Source organism: Spea bombifrons, chromosome 13 (assembly GCF_027358695.1).
Source record: "Spea bombifrons isolate aSpeBom1 chromosome 13, aSpeBom1.2.pri, whole genome shotgun sequence".
NCBI classification, from domain to species: domain Eukaryota; kingdom Metazoa; phylum Chordata; class Amphibia; order Anura; family Pelobatidae; genus Spea; species Spea bombifrons.
The window spans coordinates 22,908,555-22,924,838 of NC_071099.1; the positions used below are offsets into that span (position 1 = coordinate 22,908,555).

At 43.2% G+C, this 16,284-nt stretch overlaps 1 protein-coding gene across 1 annotated transcript; it reads right to left on the reverse strand.

The window, feature by feature from the left end:
* Window positions 1–11,169: 11,169 nt before the first annotated feature.
* Window positions 11,170–14,352, reverse strand: LOC128471527 (urotensin-2 receptor-like). Its single transcript, XM_053453484.1, has 2 exons — window positions 14,108–14,352; window positions 11,170–12,864 (listed from the first exon to the last, which is right to left on the reverse strand). The coding sequence occupies exon 2, from the start codon at window positions 12,776–12,778 to the stop codon at window positions 11,663–11,665; it is 1,116 nt and encodes a 371-aa protein (XP_053309459.1). The 5' UTR covers window positions 12,779–12,864; window positions 14,108–14,352; the 3' UTR covers window positions 11,170–11,662.
* Between the last annotated feature and the right edge of the window lie 1,932 nt (window positions 14,353–16,284).

Below are 16,284 nucleotides of genomic sequence, written 5' to 3' on the forward strand. Positions count from 1 at the left end.
CTGTATACAGTAATATAACTCCCAGCACTGTATACAGTAATATACCCCCAGCGCTGTATACAGTAATATAACCCCCAGTGCTGTATACAGTAATATAACCCCCAGCACTGTATACAGTAATATAACCCCCCAGCGCTGTATACAGTAATATAACCCCCAGCGCTGTATACAGTAATATAACCCCCCAGCGCTGTATACAGTAATATAACCCCCAGCGCTGTATACAGTAATATAACCCCCAGCGCTGTATACAGTAATATAACCCCCAGCACTGTATACAGTAATATAACCCCCAGCGCTGTATACAGTAATATAACCCCCAGCGCTGTATACAGTAATATAACCCCCCAGCGCTGTATACAGTAATAACTCCCCAGCGCTGTATACAGTAATATAACCCCTAGTGCTGTATACAGTAATATAACCCCCAGCGCTGTATACAGTAATATAACCCCCCAGCGCTGTATACAGTAATATAACCCCCAGCGCTGTATACAGTAATATAACCCCCCAGCGCTGTATACAGTAATATACCCCCCCAGCACTGTATACAGTAATAACCCCCCAGCGCTGTATACAGTAATATAACCCCCAGCGCTGTATACAGTAATATAACCCCCAGTGCTGTATACAGTAATATAACCCCCAGCGCTGTATACAGTAATATAACCCCCCAGTGCTGTATACAGTAATATAACCCCCAGCACTGTATACAGTAATATAACCCCCAGCGCTGTATACAGTAATATAACCCCCAGTGCTGTATACAGTAATATAACCCCCAGCGCTGTATACAGTAATATAACCCCCAGCGCTGTATACAGTAATATAACCCCCAGCGCTGTATACAGTAATATAACCCCCAGCGCTGTATACAGTAATATAACCCCCCAGTGCTGTATACAGTAATATAACCCCCCAGCACTGTATACAGTAATATAACCCCCAGCGCTGTATACAGTAATATAACTCCCAGCGCTGTTTACAGTAATATAACCCCCTAGTGCTGTATACAGTAATATAACCCCCAGCGCTGTATACAGTAATATAACCCCCAGCGAAGAACATCAACCCCCCAGCGCTGTATACAGTAATATAACCCCCAGCGCTGTATACAGTAATATAACCCCCAGCGAAGAACATCAACCCCCCAGCGCTGTATACAGTAATATAACCCCCAGCGCTGTATACAGTAATATAACCCCCAGCACTGTATACAGTAATATAACCCCCCCAGCGCTGTATACAGTAATATAACCCCAGCGCTGTATACAGTAATATAACCCCCAGCGCTGTATACAGTAATATAACCCCCAGCGAAGAACATCAACCCCCATATTTATTCATTTATTTTATGCCCCTAATACTTTATTTTAATAAAACCGTTCATATCTTACAGACAACAGAATGCGGCCGTTGATTATAAATTATTTCTCACCATCCATTTAAGATTTGCTGTGGGCTTCCCGTCGGCAAACGGACCCCCTACTTCCATGCCCCCCCGTGTCAGCGAATCCACTAATGCTAGCGGGGCAGAGAGATCAAATACATGGAAATGACTTCATATCTGAATTCTATGACTCCGAGACGCTAACGTACATATCCTTAAATGTCTATTAGCGGATAAGCAGGAGAGAGGCTTAAATCTTCCCTGTAGCGATAAAAACCCTTTTAAAATTCTGCATTTTCATTATAAACTAACATTTCTATTTATCAGGTATTCAAGCAATACATCAAAACCATTTTTACTTCATTTTATAGTAAAAAAAAAGGAAAACAAAACCAACAAAACAGATTAATTTCACTCCTAGGTATAATAAGCAAATAAACCGTAAGAAATTGGTAATTTTATTATTTTCTCTGAAGGTTTTAATCAAATAATAAAAAAAAACAAAAAAAACAACCTATCAGTGCTGGCTTTTGTGTCACATGACGATTAAGAGTTCCCAGCAAAAATTAAAAATTTGCCCCGATTTTCTTTCTTTTTTTTTTTGCAATCATTATTTTTTTCTAATTAAAATGCCTTAAATCTCTTTTGATTAAAAAAAAATAAAATAAAAATAAATGAAAGATCAAAAGTTAAAGAAATGCGACTATTATCTTGAGACTCGTAACGGAAGAGAAAAATAATGAGAAACAAAAAAATAAATAAAGCCATGTAAATTTAATCCTGTTGTTACAATTCAGCCACTTTTTTTTTTTTTTTACAAATATTGAATGTTTTTGAAACCAGAAAATCTTTAAATCCCATTTAATAACGACCAGGTTTAATTGTAAATGATTGGAGGCTGGGATTTATTGAAAATGTTATTTCGGGGAGGAAGAAAAAAAAAAACCAGGGCTGTGATATAAATCAAATTAATTTAAATGATCTTCCTGCTTGCCGTGCGATGGGGCTTATGAGGTCATAGGTCAGCCATTATTAATAAAGAGAGAAATAAAAAAAGGAGAAAGGCAAATTAGTGAGTGGTGGGGAGAGACGTCGACGACATATCCAAACTAGGGGAGAGATTAAGGGGATAAACAGACAGCGAGATACAATCTAGAAGAAAATGAATGCTTAAACACTTGAGAATTTCAGTGTTTGAGCAGAATTCAGCTTCGCTCTCCCAGGGAGAAGACTCGTTGAGAAGCTCGCGGGTCTCTTTTGTCCTAGGAGGATCTAAGATTAATTTCCGTAGAGAGACATCAGGTTGATTTTTGGGACGACATCGACGTCTTCGCAGGGCTTCCGTGAGTTTATCTCCACCTGAAGCTTTTGGTCAGCGACCATTCTTCGAGTTCTAGCTGTCTACTGGTTGGCGGGAGGGTTTAATAAAAGTAGTTACATAGTATCACTTCTGCAATGTAACCTTCTAGCGACATTCCGTACGAACGGAGACGCTTCTATAGAAGTATTATAAAAAAAAAAAAAAACCCGAACTAGTTGGAGCCTCCCAGGCATCTCAAAAGTCTGTGATTAGGTTTCCTGAATACCTATGTTACGCAGAATGAAATCTAGGGCCAAAATTAGAAAATATTACCCTAAAGACTGCTCGGCATGGACCCGGAATTCTGAAATGTCACGTCTCAGGTATGCCCCGAGCAGGAAATATGTGTATACCCAATAAATCATTATAGGGCTTTTAGATATGGAATCCAGTATATATAACCAATAGCTTATCAGTCGGTAAATAGAGTTTCCATGTTACCGGCCAGTCCTTCAAACAGATCTCCCCCGCTGGCCTTTTGTGTATTATCATTAAAAGCTGATATTGCTTTCCTTTTGTTCTTATCTCTTAGTCAAATATACATTTCCGGAGATCTCCGCTCAACGCGAAAGACAATATCATTCAGTGACACTTGTGTGGAGCGTGTCAGGCAGCGGTAGGGGTGGGTGAATGAAGGGGGTCGAAGAGTCATTGGTGTGAAATGAGGAAGAAAAAGGGGGGAGGAGGTGTCAGAGGGAATCGCTGGGAGAGGGGGAGAGGTAGGTGTATTCATGGCAGGAAGATGATACGGGGGGTCAGCAAAAGGAATTTGTCAGAGAAAGGAATGGATGGAGAAGGAATGGGTGCGGGGAGTGTTTGAAGAATGGGTAAAGAATGAAGGTGGAAGGCGTGCGAATGAACCCAAGGGCGGCTTAGATGAGCCCGGAAGGGGGTTGTTTCTAGGGGTATATTGTAGACAAATAGAACGAGGGGTATAGCGCTGGAAACAGCCAGGGGCTGTGCAGTAGTTAGAGGGCCTTGGTTACTACGGTTCTTCTCAGTGGCTCTGCCGCTCCTGGCCTTTGAGTCTGGCTGTAAAAAAGCCAGAAATCTACACCTAGCGGCTCATTTCTAACACTGATGACATCATAGCTAGCACCGCCGGTGAAAGAAATAGTGACCAATGAGAAATTAGATAGATTTATGCCCTGCATGCACTTCCTGTTTGCTGACAGATACTCTCTCGCTTCACTTCCAGGATGGGTAGAAAAACAGGGGCCGTGGCAAGACAGTCTATTAGCCTGGGGAAAGGCTCATGATTTTTAACCATTTCTGTGGCCCCTGACAATCTCAACAACATCCTGCCCCTAAAGTGTTAACACTGGCTGCCGGATTTCAGAGGAGCCCCCCCCAAAAAAGATCTTAAATATTTAGCTTTAAAATATTTCTTTTTACCAGGGACCCCCTCACCCTCTACACCGGAGACAATGGGGGCGCGCGAAGAGAGGGGCACTCGCAGGAAAAACAGGGGGCGACGCAGGATGTTCTAAAAATAGCTTTCCTGCCGCAACGTATACATTGTAACCATATATAATCCAAAGATATACGAAGCTCGCGTAGCAGAAGTGAACACGGCTTCCGGGACCTTCTGTCTTCTTTCAATGTCACATTCTTCTGACGCTGACACTTTTCACTGTTACTTTGTTAACATTTTTTTGCTTCGTGGGGTTTTTTTTTAAACTTTTTTTTTTGTGTGGTTGATTCGCTAAAACAATGCGTTTCACGATTTATTTATTTTTTTACACTCCCACAATCCCTCAAATGTGTTCCCACTACCAGATTGGGCTCCGCTACGCTCTAAAGACTTAAGATCCTTCCACTGACTTAAATGTGCCGAAATGCGTCGTCACCGAGATAAATAATAATCTTTGAGATTGTACCAGGAGACACCCCTCCTTAATAAATTATAAGGCAAATCAAACTGCTTTGGACAGAAATCATGAAAAATAACCCTTTTTTAAAATCACTTAATATGAGCCGTCACCTCTGCCAACGCATTTCACAATATCTATTGTATTAGTTCTGCCTGAGACTCCTAACATCAGAACACAATTGAGCCCCCCCGGCTTGTATTACTTTTCCCCCACTCTATGCCCCCCCATCTCATCAGCTTTTTTTTTCTTTTTCTCTTTCTTTTCCCCCGACGCATTCCACATCTCTCCTTTTTCCTTCGCATCACCCCCCCGCAATCTTTTTTTTTTGTATAACCCCCCTATATCTTTGTAATTTTTTTTTGTTATTAATATTTCATTCGACCTTTTTAATCCTAACGCTCTCCGCTGCTCGCGGAACTCGGTAATTAATTAGGGCCGTCTATTAACATAACAACTTTGCGAACAGAAAATAAACGCGCTTCGTCGGTAATCCTAATGAGTTCTATTAAAACTGCTGAGAGAGGAGCCCTAGGAAACGGGGCTTATTTTCATTAGTGAGAAAGGGATTAGGACCTTCTATTATTAAGTTTGTAAAAGAAAAAGGCGAGAACGGGGGGGGGCATCAAAATTAGGACGAATACTGAAACATATAAAGTCACAGTTTTGTTTTCCAGCAGCGCGGGGGATTCTGTAATGTTTTTGCTGTCTGTGGACCTAATTAAGCTACGGAATATGATGGCGCAATATAAAACAGTAAATAATAATAATAAAAATAATCTTGTATTTATTAAAAAAATACCTTTAAATTGGGGATCATACCCCAGAGTCAAAAAAAATAAATAAAAAAAATAAATTAAAATGATCTTATTGGATTTTTAATTGTTTATTAATAAAATAATAAGATAATAAAAATATACGAGTAAAAATATGTAATAAAAAATATAATAATAATTTTGGATTACACACAAAGTGGTGTAATTTTAACACTTTGAAGCAGGAATTTGTTCCTGGGGAGTGTTTGTCGAGCTCTTTAAGTGAAAACAGATGCAATGTACAGAAAAATATGTAATTGTAGAGTTTTAAAGTCTCGGAAAAATCTTCAGACTGCCAAGTGTGAAAAAAAATGAGATTTTGCTGTGAAAAATCATTTATTGCCTTTTATGGTGGTGTTTTTTAATTAATTTATTTATTTAAGCAAAAATCTCTAAAATACATGTTAAGGATCCAGAAGCTTCCATGTATTATTACAATAAATTATTATTTATTGTTTTATATAGTGCCGTCATATTCCGCAGCGCTGTACAATGTATTTTCTATCTTTGCACCCTTACTGCTTAATAAAAAAAAAAAATGGCGGCCACCGTGAGTATGTATGGCCACTTGTTGAGTTATGGGTCCCCTGGCAGCCCCCCGGTTTCTTTGACTAGCCCGTTATGTCATTGGCTGTTTCCCGGCGGAGGAGATTGAGAATGAATAGATATGGCAACGGGTAATGGCTTGCATAGACATAATCATCGTTTATCTTTTATTTATGAAGCCTCAATTTATTTCTTGACTCTCCCGACCCCTAGGAAGATGATAAAATAGAGTCAGGATTTTACACCCCGGTGGTGGCTAATTGTGTTTCATTCCATATCATGTGGTTCTTTTGGGAACGGTATTTGTGGCGGGATCGGGTAATTACTTTGTATCCTGTATGCCTGTTTTTCCGAGAAATTCCCATAACAAGGTACGAGAACCGGCGCGCTCGTTAGAACGTTGGCACTTTCCATTGTTACACGCATAATAATGCAGGTGCTGTGTGTGATGTTCTTATCTTCTCCTCCTCTCCTTTTTTTTTCTCTTCCAGACTCTCGTTCTTTGGAGCGTGAATCATCATGTGGATTCTGTATCCAGTCCCAGCTAGCCCTCCCCCATCTTTTTAATCTTAGTATCTAGGAGGCCATAGGACACATGCATAGCCCTCCTCCATCTTTTTAATCTTAGTATCTAAGGGGCCATAGGACACATGCATGGGCCTATCGTTCCCACAGAGCCCCCCAATTCATCACTGGCCTAGGTAGAAGCTCTCAAGGATTTCACTGGATGGGGTTTTGGAGGATACAGGGTAGTCGTTGGCCAAAAGAGTCATCTTATCTAGGAAAAGGGGCCTGTATTCCAGAGACCTGACATAAAGGGACTATAGTAGGCCCATTTATAGTCCCTTTATGTAGGCCCATTTGTATCTCCAAGAAACTAGAGCTAATTTAGATTTCTAACAATGAATGCTTATCTGCCTTTTCAGAACATTCCAGAAACTTCCAGTGTTCTTCTGTATAGTTCCAGACCCCCAGGTTCTGTCCTTCTCCTGTCCCAGCATCACCAGGTTCTTACCTTCTCCATAGTTCCAGAATCCTTTGATGAAGTCCTTCTCCAACATTCCAGAATACCCCTTGCTGCCCCTCCTCGGTGTTCCAGAATCCTTGGATCAAGTCCTTCTCCAACGTTCCAGAATCCTCTCTTATTGCCGATGTTACAAAACCCTTAGTGTTTGCATTAAGTAGACAATCCCTATTAGTTACTCAACCCAACCGTTGAGCCAATCGATAAGTTTAATTAGATAAATCTAGACTTTACAGGGTGTAACACAGATACTCCATTTAAACACGTTGTAACATTTAAATGAGGAAAAAAGGGAAATCTATACAAAAAAGGATTTCTTGTAAAAATTGTGCTTGGCGTTAAATGTTTCCATCGCGAGGATTATGTGAAGTTTCCCTTCTTCTTAAATGCCTTTTCTCTTCTACATCCTTCGTAATTATGTCAGGAAAGATTCAATGTTCTAAATCATTTCAGATGACAGAAGACTAAATAGAGGAGCCAGGACCAATTTTCCAATTTATTCTAGCTTTTCTGGAGGTAAAAGGAGAATGGGGGTTTAGGGCAGATAGGAAGTTAACCCTGCCTTGGAGATACCCCAAGAATAATCTAGTTGACCCCAAAACGCCGTCCCCAGTGAAGGACTCAAGACTGGTCAGGGGCAAAGAGGGATCCATCTATTCACAAATCCCTTGAATTTTTCACATTTAGACCCAAAATTCATTCAGAAGCACCACATTTAACCCTGTCCTGGAGGGGACCAGTTGATAAAACAGTTTGTAAGACTAAGTTGAGTTGGCTATGAAGTTGATGGTCAACCTGCCCGTCTCTTACCAATTTTTGGGCCAACTTGCCTTGAGTTGTTACATTGATTACAAACTTAACGTATTGAGAACAGGTGAATGGTTATTCGTTCCATTACAGCTCAACTCAACCCAAAAACCCAAGTGTTCCACCTTTAATGAAGAGCCTCTTTGGACCCTACCAGCCCCGTTGGGGGTAAAAGCTGCCATGAATGTTACGATCACCGTTTCTCTAAGAGCCGACTGGTAACGTGCGGCCCGCGGTGACTTTTCAGGAGTTCACAGCCATCTCTTCACCTCCGTGTGAAAGATTCCGGAGCTGTCACAGGGTAGCGTTGAATGTAGCAGGTCCTTGCCCCCGTGCGCACGTCGGAACGTTCCTTCCGCGGTGTTCCATTTCAATGAAGTCATCAGAGATTATGGCTCGTTGGAAGATTATTTTGGAAGATTGACAGAAACTTCCCCGATACGTTAACCCTTGCATGTTAATACCCAATAAGTTACTTGATTGACAGGTGTTCTGGGACAACGTCGTTTGTCACCACCTTCTCCAGCTCGTTTAGTCTGAACGGGTCGGGATAATGTTCCGGTGGGGATCTTGTGTGCTCAGCACGTCCGTCCTCGTAATACCCGCTTCAGCAGTTATCTAAAAATACACTCGATATTGTGTTTTCTAGAAGCCGGAGAAACCTTACCGTCTCCAAATCAACTCCTATAACCCTGTAGGCACTCGGTCTTTATATCCGAGTGATTCCGCCGACGTCTGTACGCCGCCGACCCTTTCTCCACCGGTACTCGGCACAACAAGCATGTGCTGAGCTCTCCGGCATGCGGAGGGTTAAATCTAGAATCATTCCGCACGCGAGCTGCAAAACCGCTCAGATATATCACTTTCTGGACGTCTTCATTCCGACGAGGACAATAACTTTAATGGCAGCGAATCTGTGAGGTTTTATTGAACGTAACTGTTATTTCCGGCTCTCCATCCGGGGGAAACGGAGCGCTTTGTGCAGCCTTAAACTGTACATTAAAAGCTTCAACAGCCCGGCGCAAAAAGACCAGGGCTGTCTGACCAGTCCTGATAACGCAGTCACATCCCCTACATTACATACAGCCCCGCCGCTGTCTGACCAGTCCTGATAACGCAGTCACATCCCCTACATTACATACAGACCCGCCGCTGTCTGACCAGTCCTGAAAACGCAGTCACATCCCCGACATTACATACAGACCCGCCGCTGTCTGACCAGTCCTGATAACGCAGTCACATCCCCTACATTAAATACAGACCCGCTGCTGTCTGACCAGTCCTGATAACGCAGTCACATCCCCTACATTACATACAGACCATGTCTCTGCTATAGCAGGACTTAATACTCTGCAATGAGCCGCTATGTTTTAATGCTTTCGGTAACCTGGAAGACATGACCTTTCAGCGTATTAATTTCTGCCCTCCGAGGCTCACGATAATTAAACCTTTCATCAGAAGCGGGGGCGATATTTTTTTTATATAGCTCCCCCACTGGCATTGAAAGGGTTTCTCTATGATTACGGAGCAGGGTACCTTCCAGTACGCCAGACCCTCCTGCAGATATCGGGAAGGGGAGCGGAACGTATGGAAATGATCTCGTTCGGGAGTTCGGAGGATTCTAATTGGTGGCTTTAGCTGCCGACGGCAAAAGGACATTCAATTTATCGAAAAAAAGGAGATAGAAAATCCCAAAAGTGCGTTTAATGATGTTTGCTTAATTTATTGCAGTGGTGCATTGCAGGAAGAAACAAACGCACGCGACGTTCCCGGCCACATCTTAAAGGCATCCCGTCGCGAGCAATCTTCCAGGTCGGATCTGAAGCCTTCCAGAACGGCTGATGCGAAATCTCTTCGTCCCACGTATCTCAATTTGCAAAACAATCTTGAACTCTGGTAAATTACCTGTTCTCCCCCAAAAATGCCTCCTCCATCTCCACTCGTCCAGACCAATGTCTGTTTCAGGACTCGTGGGTCCTTCTAGAAAAAGGCTGTGGTGAAAACAGTGGGCTAGAGACCCGCAGCTGATTCAATATGGCGCCCAGACCCAATTGGACTTTGGATATCATAAAGCAGCTCCTAACTGTGGTTTATTGGTGAAGGGAGGGGCAGGGGGAGGGGCTTATTGAGACAAAATGTCTCCACGCATGCAAGGTCTCCAGATCATTAAAGCAATTAAGAAGAAATTAACAGGGTGCTGTTATTTGCTACAACCCATTCAGATATCCACAGAAAATAACCCGATCCCATTAAGTTTGAGTTCTGCCATAACCAATATCCCTTGTAACATGTAACCCATCCATGGCATAGCCTTCCAGAGCAGGTGGTAGATATTTATTTAGCAGCATGTTTTTTTCTTCTGACCCTATGACAAAGATGCTATCTGATTGTCCCAACCAAAAATAGTGTTCCTATGTACTATAGTGGTTGAGGGCCAGGAGGCTGTGAGACATCACAAAGAGGCCACGTAAAGCGGGACAAAGCTCGGCGGTTCGCCACATTTATCGCTTAGCATAGCATTTATTCTTAAAGCAAATGCACATTTTGACAATGCCGATTAAACCTCATTTGAAGAAGAGATAATTACGGAAAATCATATTATTATACATTCGATTTCTGCATGAAAAACATTTCCACCCGATGTGGGGCAATTTTTAGAGTCTTCTCAAAGAGGGGCTGCTAGGTAGGTAGGGGGGATATGGAAAACGTTCTCCCTCTTGCTACATCCCTGCGTGTCTCATCACTTCATTACTGTGTAGTAGAACCTCAATGTATCTCCAGGCTTCCAAATATAGAACCTTATCGAGTGCCGGTGTTCAACGCGATGCCTTCTTCGGGATTGGCTCTGAGATGTTCATCTCACAATGAAGGCTTGTGCCATTTAATATAGGACTTGAAATGATGGAGGGAGAGGAGATAAAGGTATGGGGAAAGGGAAGCAAGGCTGAGGTGGGGGCGAGGAACCGAGGAGACATAACCCATCACTACGTGCCCTTAGACTTCTTCTGCCACTGGGGAAGTAATTGCATATGTAGTTGTGTAATCATTTCGCAAATACCCTTCTCTTGCGGCACGACCGCCTGCACAATGATTACTTTGATACTTGAAATTCACCGTAAACATCGTTTAGGCAAACGCGGTCCGGTAATCGGTAACAGATGTAGCAAGAACTCAGTAACATTTCACAAGCATTTTAGAGGAGAAGATGTACAAGCTGGCGAAAATTGGAATGGAGCGTGAGAAGCATGGATACATTGTTATAGTTCATTAAACCAAATGGGGGGGGGGGGGGAGATCACTAAGACACCAAAAGCTTGAAAGGAAATCATTGGAGGATGAGATGAATGAATGTGGTACTCATAGAGGAGTGTGTGTGTGTGTGTGTGTATACAAATGATTGGCACATAACACATAGAGGGTTAGGTGTGGAAACGATACAAAATTAGTTCTATGGGTAAAAAGAGGGTGGCATTTTGTGGCAGCTGAGATCCCGCTAGAAAGGGTTAATTGACATCAGGGAAGGAGGTAGGAATATGTTTTGCGATCCAGTTACTAACTGGGAAAACTATTCTCCACCTAAATGATTTGGCACATTCAGTTGTCAAATTTGTCACTAGGGAAACTGGCTGGATCTCCCATCGTGATGCTGGCTGAGCATGCGGGAGTGCCAGTCTGTGGCCGCCGGGGGGCTTCAATGTTGCCAATACACTGCATGCAACCTACTAAGATTTTAATACAGTCTGGACACACAGCCCCCTCCTGAACTGCACAAGGGGCATGCGTAGCCGATGTATGAAACGCGTCGGTGAGATAGGGCTCCCTTCTCTTTGAAGTCTCCCCTGAGCGTCCTCAAGAACTGTTATTGCCTGCTGGACACTGAGCCAGGACGAAGCTCTCTGTACATTGCTGGCTGCTGGTGGACAAAGACCTTCCAGATATCCTCTGGAAACGGTTTCTAAAATAGCCGCTGTTGTTCCAAGATCTCTGTCTGTTTCTCAGGTATTCCTTGTAATTCTTGGTCAGGAGGGTATAAAGGAAGGGGTTGATGCAGCTGTTGCTGTAGGTGAGGCAGGTAGTCAGGTAATTAATGTTCCTGGCAGCTTTGGACGAGACGGGCAGAGACTCACAGTATTGAGTGAGCAATTGCCAGATCCAGAAAGGTAAGAAACAAGCCCAAAATACTAGGACGATGGTAAAGATGAGATAGAGGACCTTCTGGTTTGGCAACCTCTTGGTCTGTTTGAAGGAGGCTGTTTGAGACACCCAATAGGTCCTGGCCAGTCGGATATAGAGATAGCCAATGATAAGTCCTGGACCGACTATACTGGTGCAAAAAAGCACAGTGAGATAAACTTTGTAGGACATCCGGCTCCACATGGGAAGGCAAATGCTCTTGTTGTCCTTGTGCACCAACTTAATCATGATGAGCATGGGCAATGTTATCAAAAATGAGACCAACCAGACGATTATGGCAATGCACTTCCTGTAACTCTTAGACCTCTTGACTGTGTCCAATGGCTTGAGCACCGCGAAGTACCGCTCGGTGCTCATGATTGTCAGGGTGAAGATACTGGCGTGCATGGTGAGGAAGTCCAAGCTGAAGAGTATCCGGCAGCCGATGTCTCCAAAGTACCACTCCTGGATGAAGTAGGTGCCCACAATAAACGGGATGGTGAGAAGATAGAGGAGATCAGCTAAGGCCAGGTTGATGATGTAGATGTACATGGAAGCTGAGGAGCGCATGGACTGGCACATAACCACCAACGTATAGATGTTCCCAGCCACTCCAACTATGCACATGAGGGATAAGATTACCCCGATGGTGCACGTGGCTATAATGTTCTCCATAGAGTTTGAGGAAGCAGGTACCTCCCATGTCGCATTGATGAGGCTGCTTAGGTTGGTCTTGAAGGGCATATCAGTGGTCATGGAGGACCTACCTTGAGGCTCTTCATGGAAAGACATCTTCTTGCCTTAAATTGGCTTTCTGATTTCCTTGGTCAATGGAAAAGGGCAATAGGGCATTTCAATCCGTCTTCCCAAAGTGCTTCCTGTAAGTAAGAAAAAAAATTATCTTATTATCGTTCTACGAGTATTTTTCAAATGCCATAAATATAAATTTATATATAAAGTAAAACACGAGCATTTCTAGAGCGAGACTGAAATAAAGTCTTTATAATCTTAGAATATATAATATCTTTATGATGCTGAAACAGTAAGGAAATCCAAGATCAGCGAGTCTGCTCATTTTAGGCTCGGAAGCTTCTACTCGGCCACCTCATATGGACCTTCCAGTGGGACTCAGTTCTTGACAGGGTTCTACCAACCAACACTCCTATGTTCTGGTGATCAGGACCCCAATTAATAAAAATAACTTCCGTTCAATAAAGCCGCGTCCTGCTGAGTCTGAGTGCCCTCAGCTGACAATCTACAAGCTTCGCGTGTCTGTCTCAGAAAGAGCGTGCCCTTTAGAGAGGGGGGAGATTGAGTTTCAGCGTGTGAATCAGCCAGTCTGGTCAATACGTTAGCTGTCCTGAGGCTCCTCAGGGTGATTATATCTTCCCGTCCTTTGCTATAAAAAATAGTTACTGTTATTAAGCTTTTGTCGGTCTACAACTCCCATCAGTCCCACCGCATTATAGATCGGAAGCTTGAGGTCCCCAGCCCCCCCCCCGGAGGCATTGAGCGTCATTATACCCCAAGCTTACGGAGCGCCGCGTTATCTGTGTTACTGTAACCCACGTTCTATCATAAAACAGAGAATTCCATTTCTATTATTGGCCATCTTGTCATAAAAATGAATCCTGCCCCCGGCCCCCTAATCCCCGGTTATCTATCTCTAGAAGTTAATCGCCGCGATCAAACTGAATTATTCCAAATGAAAAACGGAGACACGACCTCCGCGAAGTGCGGCTAAATAGACCCGACTGCCCCGTGCGGCTGGACTGCCTCGTGCGGACGCGGTAATGAAAATGAATGCTTGGCTTGAGGGACCTTAAATTGCTTTTTTTTTTTCTTTCCTCCAGGAGTCAAGCTCTAGGACGTTAACCCTTTCCGGTGCGCATCTCACGCAGTAAAGGAATTTTAAAGCCATCCTAAAGAATTAAGAAGTCAAGTGATAACGGAAGGTCATTTTATTGACCTGCCCTGGGATAGGCATGCTTTAACGATGGTGGGTTAACCATTTAATAACCAGATGGTAGACCGACGCGTCTCAGGGCAAGAGACCCCGCTGTGTCCCCCAACTCTCTGGCAGCTTTAAAGATACCTCATGCAGCCCACCTCCCCATTTACCTCGATTCCATGCGGCCCCCGGGGCAGGAGGGTAGACGATTCAGCCCTTTAATCCCAGATCTTTTTTTCCCTTCGGTTGCCGTCTTCGGCATGTTTGAAGCGTGTGCCTCTCCTCTGCCTTGTCCTCCTCCGTTCTGTCTGGGTGATACCTACTGATGTAAAAAGGAACATATGAAAAACCCTCAGACTCCTCCTTACTGGAGACTCCGCCGATCCGAGGAGTCACTTTCCGAGCAGTCACTCGAGAACTGATATGTATTTCTTTTTCTCCGGGGTACTTTTATTAATAAACCTTCCAGAGCACCTCCTCCCATCCACTCCCCACCCTCCAGCCTTCATTCTAAATTAAACATTAGGGACAGCCCAGTCCACGCAGAGGGAGCCAAAGGGTTAAATCTTCCTATTAATTCCCTTTACGTAAATGATAATTTGATTGTTTGATTTTCCTGGCCCCGCTGCCTTTACAATTAGGTTTTCAAGTTGCCTGCTTAGCATACTGTGCTTTTTGAAGTGGAGTGCTACATTCTCTCTCTCGCTCGCTCTCTCGCTCTCGCTCTCTGTCTCTGTCTGTCTCTCTCGGATGAGCAGTTGAGCTTCTGCGTCAATGAATCATTCGGTCGGATCTGGAAATATTTACGGTGGCAGAAAAAAAAAAGAATAAAAAAGAGAATTAGGTTATTTAAAGATTGAAATAATAAAAAAAGAAAGAATTTGACAATTTGATACATTTTATCCATTTTTTTTTTAATTTCTAGCCTCACTTTTCTATTGAGATGTTTTTTTTGGAATCTGGGAATTTTCTTACCACTTCTTCCGGGTAGATAAGCCAGGGGACAACTACATTTTATGGAGGAAATGTTGGTAGCGGAAGTCAAGCTGAATTGTTACAATGTATCTCCGCGAAGTGTTTCTAAATCATTTTTATCTGTAAACAGAACCCAAAGATCGGAAGGTCACGTCACACTCCGTATAATGAGCTTCTGCTCTGAAAGCCAATTCCAAGTGAAATATAGCTAAAGGTGGGTTACGGCATTTAAGGGCAACTGGGAAAGTTTGTTTTAGAGAAGTCATTTATTTAACCAGATCCTGTATTGGGAGGGTGATAGATACATAAAACAGGCTCCCAGCAGAAGTGGTAGAGGGTAATACAGTGAGGGTATTAAACATGCATGGGATAGACATACGGCTCCTGAATCTAAGACGAGACCAACGACTGATTAAGGTTTTAGTCTTTACAGCAGGAGAAACGGCCTACTAGACGGGGGCCGAATGGGGCCGATCTGCCGGCAGGTTTTAGGTTTCTATGTTTCAATAAAGTCACAAAGACCGCGTATCGGGAGACAGCTCCAGAGAGTGATAAAAACAAACCGTTCAGTAACAAATGAGCTCTGAAATAAACGATCCTTCCTGCGGAAATTCCTCCCGATGTTCTCCGCTCTGATCTACGCTAACGCCGTCACAAGAAATAAGACCCCGCGCGTGGAAGTTTGTGTCACGGAGCGGCGTGTGGAAGCGATGGGTTAGATCCTCGAATGTCTCTGACGTCCGATAAAAAAACATTTAATAAAGAAAGAGAGAAATTATACGCGTTCTCCGGGGCTCTGGGAACTGAATGCAGATAAAAAGAGAAATTCTGGAATGTGATTGTTGACAAGGAAACCAGGAACGATAGGGGCTCCGATCCTCCCAGATTACAAAGCAACCCAGAACCTGCTGGCAGATCGGCCCCATTCGGCCCCCGTCTAGTCGCCCGTTTCTCCTGCTGTAACGACTCGAACCTCAATCAGTCGTTGGTCTCGTCTTAGAAGTGATGGGAAGTCCCAGATAGGGTGATCATCTCTTTAACCATCGAAGCTTAAAAAACTGAACAGAGTCTTCTTTCCATCGATCCTTTGGACAAGGATAGCTCTCAACTCATAAAAATGTTGAGGGTTCAGCTCATTGGCTTTAGACGGTCTTTTTTGGCCAGGAACGGGCTAGATAGACAAAATATTCCTTCCCCTCTTCAGGTCTGAAGAACCAAAGCTGATCTAGATGTTCATTCATTCACTAGAACGTTACGAAGGATTTTTAAACACATCATTCATACGCCTAAACCATACATGTCCGAATCCAACATTATTCATTAAATGTCCAAAAACGATTTTTTCTCGAAGACTCTTTTTTTAGAACAAAAT